The sequence below is a fragment of the Macaca nemestrina genome, chromosome 17 (assembly GCF_043159975.1).
Source record: "Macaca nemestrina isolate mMacNem1 chromosome 17, mMacNem.hap1, whole genome shotgun sequence".
Classification (NCBI taxonomy): Eukaryota; Metazoa; Chordata; class Mammalia; order Primates; family Cercopithecidae; genus Macaca; species Macaca nemestrina.
The window spans coordinates 58,325,528-58,333,214 of record NC_092141.1 but is presented as its reverse complement, the minus strand read 5'-3'; the positions used below and the strand labels follow the sequence as shown (position 1 = coordinate 58,333,214).

At 47.6% G+C, this 7,687-nt stretch overlaps 1 protein-coding gene and 1 long non-coding RNA gene across 2 annotated transcripts; one reads left to right on the top strand and one right to left on the bottom strand.

Moving 5' to 3' along the window:
* Positions 1-405: 405 nt before the first annotated feature.
* LOC105472397 (transducer of ERBB2, 1) lies at positions 406-4,059 on the bottom strand. Its single transcript, XM_011725606.2, has 2 exons — positions 3,749-4,059; positions 406-1,851 (listed from the first exon to the last, which is right to left on the bottom strand). The coding sequence occupies exon 2, from the start codon at positions 1,714-1,716 to the stop codon at positions 679-681; it is 1,038 nt and encodes a 345-aa protein (XP_011723908.1). The 5' UTR covers positions 1,717-1,851; positions 3,749-4,059; the 3' UTR covers positions 406-678.
* Positions 4,060-4,460: 401 nt separating this feature from the next.
* Positions 4,461-6,750, top strand: LOC139359614 (uncharacterized). Its single transcript, XR_011615759.1, has 3 exons — positions 4,461-4,924; positions 5,203-5,690; positions 5,884-6,750. It is a non-coding gene; the product is annotated as an uncharacterized lncRNA (long non-coding RNA).
* The last annotated feature ends 937 nt before the right edge of the window (positions 6,751-7,687 follow it).

Below are 7,687 nucleotides of genomic sequence, written 5' to 3'. Positions count from 1 at the left end.
ATACCTTTTTTTCAAGTATTGCACAATATAGGTACAAAATTAATATTTACGATTACATTTTTCTTCCATAATATATAGCAAAAATCTTTAAACTTTTAACAGAAAATACATTTTTTTGAAAAAAGCAAATATTCGTACATTTTAATTCCACCACTAAAGGAATATCCTGTACACAATTTTTAGAATAGTTGATGTCTTTAAGATGGATATTGTACAATTTCAGTAAAAAAAATACAACATGAAGCTGCTGCTGTCACAGATCACTGTAGTAAAAAGATATAAATGCAATACCATGTCGTAGAAACAATATATATATATCCTCTGATATTTTACAAACTTTGTACTAAATTAAATTATACAATTAGAAAAGACCAATAAACCCACTTATTAGTGCCAATTTTTATAAAAAAAAAATCAGCCATGTCCTTGCTATATCTTAAATACTGTAAGAGGCCATATCTGAGAGTATACTTTAAAATATACAGTCAGTATAAAATAACTTTGTGCTTGGTTGGCAAATGAAAAATGATGCATGTTTTATTATTATTATTTTTTAACCAAGCTTGAACGTATCCTTACTATAAGCTTAAAAAAAAAAATTCTCAAGGAGGTAAAAAAAAAAACCAAAATCCCCCTTGGGCCCGTGCATTTTAACTTGTACGATACATTTTCTTTTTTTCAGTTAGCCATAACAGGCTGGAATTGCTGGTTAGAATACTGCATGTTATTTAAGCTAAAATTCAAGCCATCTACAAAAGACTTCTCATTGAGGCCTCCATAGGCCGCAAACACATCAAAGGCATTACTGTACTGGAGAGGACTGAGGTTAAGGGGGCTGTCACCTGGGAACATTCCATTGGTACTACTACCTTGACCCTGCATATTAGGAAAAATAAATTCCTTGGCATTAGGAGAAAGAGCAGAGGTTTTCTGCTGTTGTTGCTGCTGTGGTGGTGGCGGTGGCGGTGGCGGCTGGGCTGGCTGCTGCTGTTGCTGTGGCTGCTGCTGGCTGCCCAAGCCAAGCCCATACAGAGAGTGCATTGAGGAAGAGATGGCTTTCTGCTTCAAGAGGTCATTCACATTCAAGCCGAGGTTGATAGGAGAAGTACGTGCAACCTTGTTGCTACGGCCGCTATTCTTCATTTTGGTAGAGCCGAACTTGGTGGCAGCAAAAGTGGCAGTGGTAAAGGTTAAAGGCTGAGTGGACCGGGGCATGAAGGTAGGGCTTACAGCAGCAGAGTGACCAAAAGGAGGCGATGGAGAGCTGGACACTGATGAGGCTGGGTCACTTATGGGCATGAAAACCTGGGCCTCTGGGTTAAAGCTGTTTTTGATCTCCTTATCCAACTCACATCCATTTTCATTATTATCATCCACGTAAAGCACCTTCACTGGTCCCTTTTCACCAATTTGGTAAGAAACCTCAAATGGGTCGATCCAAACACTAAGATCCTGTGGCAGATTGCCACGAACATCATCAATGTCCAAACCACTCTCTTTGGATGCTTGTTCAATCACTGGGTCCACTTTCTCCCCTATGTGTATACATCTAAACCCCGATCCTTTGTATGGCTTTTCAGGATACCAGTGCCCTTCATATTTCTTCTTAAGAAGTCTTTCAAGTTCTTCACCAAAAATGTTGACACGTCTCCTGGGAAGCTTATTGTACAAATATGAAATAATAAAATTTAGTGCTACTTGGATTTCAAGCTGCATAGCTGCTACGCCACAAAATTAGGTTTCAACTCCCCCACCAAAAAAAAAAAAATGTTCAGTTTGTGGCAGAGAAACAAATTTTCATTCAAAGTGCTGGTATTAGTAGATTATCCTTCACCTTGAGTGATCTTGTTCCTTAAAACAAAACAAAAGCAAACATATCCAAATAAGATAAAGGTAATATAAGTCCCACGACCTTTCCCCCCACAAAGTAATTTCACCTTAAAAAATGTCTAATATCCAGTGTTAGTTTGCTAAGGATAAAAAGAAGAAGAAAATGTCTACTAGGACAGAAAGCCTGAAAACTGTAAATAGTACAAAATATAAAATAGAAAATTGTTGATTAAAGTTTAAAATCACACAGGAAAATGTAGATTTACAGATGAAATAATGTTTTTAAAAGCCTGTTTCTGAATAGAGTTCTAAGAAGAAATATCACTAGAACATGTATTCTTCTCCCCTCAATTCTCACAAGAATATTTATTGTACTCAGCATCCTCCCCCCACCCCCATATATATAGATGCCACTTTTAGGTAGTAATTTTTATTGTTATTCACCAACTTAGAAGTGAATCCACGTTTTAGTTTACTTTGAACATATACTATTTAAATCTGCTCTGTCATTGACATTTAAAAATCTGGTAAGTTAGGAAAATCATTTTAATTTCCATAGTACATGATGCTAAAATTAAAGACACTGAGTACTAAATGAATTTCATCCTAGTGAATAATTATGAACCAAATTATTCTATATAGTTTCGGCCTTAAGTATATAAAGAGCACACAATATAACAAAATCCAGCTTCTCTGGGTCTTTTGTTTTCAATGTGTATTTTTCTAAATCTGAAAATTCCTATTAGGTAGCAAGTATAACAAAAGCAACGACACAAATTAAAACTATTGGTTATTCTGTTTAAAGGCCAGGGTTTCTGAGTTTTAGTCTGATTTTTAAAAACCTCCGTCCGTCCTCCCTCCCTCCCTCCCTCCCTCCCTCTCACGGTAACAGCCGGAGAAGCAAGTATGGTAAGGTCGACCTTTAAACGTTTGCTGGATCAGCACTGGGTGGGGATAAGAAAAGATCAAGGGCAAACAGAAGATATTTGCGAAAGGGATCTATTTGCACACTGAAGTTGATTTAAAAGGACGTTTAAAAATCAAGTTGTTTTAATTCGTCTGTTCTATTTTCCATATTCGTGGTAACAAAGGGAAAAAGAATCCCTGGCTGCCCCCAAACTAAAAACACTTTCCAAGTCAAAAGCCTGAGTGCCGGCAGAGGCAGCTGATTAAGCCCAATTGCTTGAAGGTGCAGCCAAGCAAAATTCAGGCTCGGTGGAAGGTAGTTACAAAGCAACGCCTTAAGACAGGAGTGTGAAGAATTACATAAACAGCCAGTTAGATCTCATTAGATTTCTGCTCACAGCCCTCGGAGCCCAAGCGCTACAGCAGCAGCAACAGCAAGAGGAGGTGGAGGTGGAGGAGGAAGAGAGTACGAGCCTCCTAGGAGGAGGAGGAGGAAGGCCCGGGAAATGGAAGAGCAACCTCTCCCGGCTGGGCACCCAGCACCGAGCAGGTCGGGGCGCCGGGTCAGCCGCTCCCCTCCCCCGCCGTAACCCGACCCGCCGCTCCCCGCCCCGCGGCACCCGCCCCGGGTTCCTGGGACCCGGTCAGAGCCTGGGGGAGCACCGGTTCCCCGGCACCATTTTCAGCCTCGCGGCCACCGGCCCCTCGAACCCCAGCGTTCCACCGCGAGCTCGTCGCTCCCCTGGGCGCCCCAACCCCCCGATTCCCGTCAGCACGCCCCGGGCCGCCCGTCCCCGGTCAACTGCCCGAGCCGAGCCCGACGCGTCGGTGGCCCCTCGGAGCCGCTCCCCTCGGGTCCCGGCGCTGCCCCCTCGGCGCCCAGGGCCGCGACCCCGCCGTCCCCGAGCTCCCGAGGGCCCGGAGCTCGACGCCGCTGCAGCCCCTCCTCCGCCGCCTGGGCCCGGGGCTCCTGTCTCCTTGCCAACCCCGCCCGGCGCCCCGAGATACTTACGGGCTGCTTCGGGGCGGCTTGGACCACAGACCCGCGGCTGGGCGGGGAGCAGCGCGGCAGGGCGGGGGCGCGGGAGGGTCGGGAGCGGCGAGCTCGCCGAGTGCAAGACGTCGCCGCTGCGGGGCTGAGGGCAGAGGACGGAGGCCTCGGGCGGGCCTTGGGAACTCGCCGATGGTGGCTCGGGGTGGCGGGCACGGGGGTCAGACGAGCGCGCTCACTTCTCCACACAGCCCGGTGCCCGGCCCAGCGTCCCCGTAGTGCGCCCGCTCCACGCCGGGCCAGAGCTTCGCTCCTTCTGCCGCGGCGCGCGCCCCGCCTCTCGTTTTATGGCCTCCTCCCCGCCCCCATCCCCCTCCGTCGAGGTGCGCGCGCCCGCCAAGCGTCACACAGCTCCCGCGGCGCAGCCTTTCCCCGCGCTCCCCGCCCCGCACCCCGGTCCCCCGCCGGCCGGCTCCGCCCCTGCCCTGCCCCCCGACGCCATTGGCCAAGTCCCGCCTGCCCCTGTCCGGACGCGCGGTGGACGCAGGGGTGGGGAAGCCGCACCCTCCGGGCTCCAGGAGGGCCAATGAACCGACAATCGGAGCACTGGGGACGGAATGAAGAGAACGTTTGGAAAGGGACTGTGGGGGGAGACGTGCCAAAGAGAGAAAGGGGTGGGGTAGGGCGGCTGACGCCCGGTTTAGGCGGAGAGCGCCGGGCAGAGGGGGAGGAGGGCGAAGCCGGTGGCGAAGCGGCCGAGGAGAACCGGGGCTGGAGGAGCCCAGGACTCCGGGAGGGCGGCAAGGGTACCCAGAAAATGCCCTTTCCGCGTGGGGCTGCAGCCAAGGAGGATCCCGCTCGTGGAATAGCTACTAAATCAGCCTCCAGCCCACCCCAGGGCGGGGTAGAGAAAGGGCAAACTGTGACCGGGATTCGTGCACCCGATTAATTGAATATTAATCACCCTAAGGCCTAGGCCAACCGCCACCCAGACAGTGGCAGCTGCAGAACCCAAAGCCGTGGAGCCGGGCTGGGGGTGGGGAAGGGAGGCCGCCACAGCTCCCGCCCCGCCGGCAGTTTAACTGCTTCCGCAGCCTCAGGCCTCCCGGTGAGACCCTGGCTGCGACTCGGATCCGTTTATTCCAAATGTCCCAGCCCACGCCGTGCCCAGGGTGTGGCGACACGAGGCCAAATTGCGTATGTATCTGTGTCCATGTCTACACACACACGCATGTGTGCATTTCTAGGGCTTGCTGGAACGCAGGTGCACAGAATAAACGCGGTGCCTGCCTGTAGAGTGCGTTTAAAATCATTCTCTGCTGAAATATGTGCGGGTACCTAGGGAGTGGGGTAAGAGAGGGACTCGTGGCGGGGGGCGGGTAAGTGCCTTTTTCACAACCTGCCCCAGAGAAATACACGAAATTACATCGAGAGTGGAATCCAGCGTCCCTCTCAGCTAAAAATACTACTCACAGGTAGCAACGACGCCTGATTGGCCGCGCTGGTCCCTTCGCAACCAAGCGATTGGCTGCCTGGTATCCAGGAGACCGACGTCAAACTCCGACTGGGAAAAGGGGAAAGTTGGCGGGGAACGAAGGAGGGGATGGGGAGAAAGAAGCAATGAATGAAACGCCCATCGCCTGGCCTTCCCCTTTCCCCTTTCCCCTTTCCTCTCCATTCTTGGAGCACTTCCTGGGAAAACACCCGTTGGGGCGCCGCCTTCCCCTCCAAACGGGGCCTGCACTCTCAACCTGCTATAAGGAAGTTAAACCGCAGCTCACCGAGGAGTAGAGTGTCTACGGTGCGGGCCCGTGTAGACCAGCTGTGCTCCTCGGGCACAAACCCGCTGTACATGTCAGGCCTAGAAGCTTTCGGCTTTATGGACGCAAAATCTGGTTGGAGCCGCCTTCTCCACCCTGACTCTCGCGCCTCTCCCTTTTAGAAGGAACCGCATTGAGAAAGGGTATTTCTGAAGGCTCAATGCGTAGGAGAAGGGGAGGGAAGATGGGTTTGTGGAATGGGCTGAGGGTGGGGAGTGATCAGGTGACTTATTTCATGTTTATTGTACAAATTCCTAAAACATAGTTTTACTAAGTCCTTAAATTATGATTAATGTGATTTTTTTTTTTTTTTTTTTTTTTTTTTTTTTTTTTTAGTGTTTGGGTTTTTTAGTTGCAAACAAGAGTGGAATTGAACTGTGAAAGTATGGCAAAACTGTGAAAGCATTTAAATGAAAATGTCCCTTCCTCTGCATTGAAATGTCATCAAAACGTCAAATATAAATGATTTGTTCAGTTTTATTATTTGTTTGTTTTTGGTTTTCTGTAATGACAATTCCATCTGTAATAAAAGTGAGTTAAATTTTCTAATTAAGCACAGAAATTTCAAGAAACTAGATAGGATATTCTTGGAATGCCTTCTCAAAAGAAACACTTAATTTTTCACGTGTTCTAGAAGCACAACTTCTCTTACCACTAGGCAAATAATGGTACTATACTAAACATCTAGAATTGCGGGACCATGTGTGTTGATTAGTAATTTTATATTTGGGGGCTGCATATTAGGCGTGGCTGAGATTAAAATGTCTAAAGATACATGAATTGTAATTTTGTCAAACTTATCTGTACTTTTCAAGAATTCTCTCAAGAGAAGGTACAAGTTCTCTTTTCTGAATGTCTTCAATCTGTAATTCCAGGTTTAAAATATGAGAGCAGTCATCTGATAGGTACTGATTAAATATCAGTAGCATTAAAAGCATTTTTAAGTCAGAAATGTAGATGTCAAAAATTTATGAGTTATTGCTGCTTAGCCCAGGAGTGTAAGAAGATGTCTGACCAAATATAAACACACACACAAACACACACACACACACACGAAGGCCCCATGGCATACTGGAAAAAGCAATGAAGGGTGGGTACTGGGAGATCTGAGTTTCACACCAGTTTCTATCAACTTTTAGTTTTCTCACCTATAAAAAGGGTTGAATTAGATCATGTCTAATGTCTCCTTCAATTAAAAAAAATTCCACACTCGGCCGGGCGCAGTGGCTCATGCCTGTAATCCCAGCACTTTGGGAGGCTGAAGCGGGAGGATTACCTGAGCTCAGGAATTTGAGACCAGCCCGGCCAACATGGTGAAACCCCATCTCTATTAAAAACACAAAAATTAGCCGGGTGTGGTGGCACACGCCTGTAATCCCAGCTACTTGGGAGGCTGAGGCAGGAGAATTGCTTGAGCCCCGGAGACCGAGGTTGCAGTGAGCTGAGATCGTGCCACTGCACTCCAGTTGGCCCACAGAGTGAGACTCTCTCTCTCAAAAAAAAAAAAATCTGCCCTTAAAACTCAATGTTCCTAACATATATAATGCAGCTCTTTTTTCAAATACAGATTGCAAGGCCAAGCGTGGTGGCTTATGCCTGTAATCCTAGTACTTTGGGAGGCCAAGGTGGGTGGATCACCTGAGGTCAGGAACTCGAGACCAGCCTGACCAACATGGAGAAACCCTGTCTCTACTAAAAATACAAAATTAGTCAGGCATGGTGGCGCATGCCTGTAATCCCAGCTACTTGGGAGGCTGACACAGGAGAACCGCTTGAACCTGGGAGGCAGAGATTGCAGTGAGCCGAGATCACGCCGTTGCACTCCAGCCTAGGCAACAAGAGCAAAACTTTGTTTCAAAAAAATAAAAATAAATAAAAATAAATATATATATATGGACTGCAAATACAAGGGAAAACCGATTCACATCTCTGAACATTGCCAGTCACGAGGTATAAAATGTTCTTTATCCAAGTTTGCATATGGCTTATTACTATCTAACATTTACTTTGGAATTGTGCAGGGGAGTGGAGGGCTAACTGCTAGTTGTGCAGGGAATTAGACTTATGGAGGAAGAAAGAATTTGATATTAGGCTCCAAGTGTATCACAGTCAAGAGGTATTCCTCTCTCTCAGCAAATGA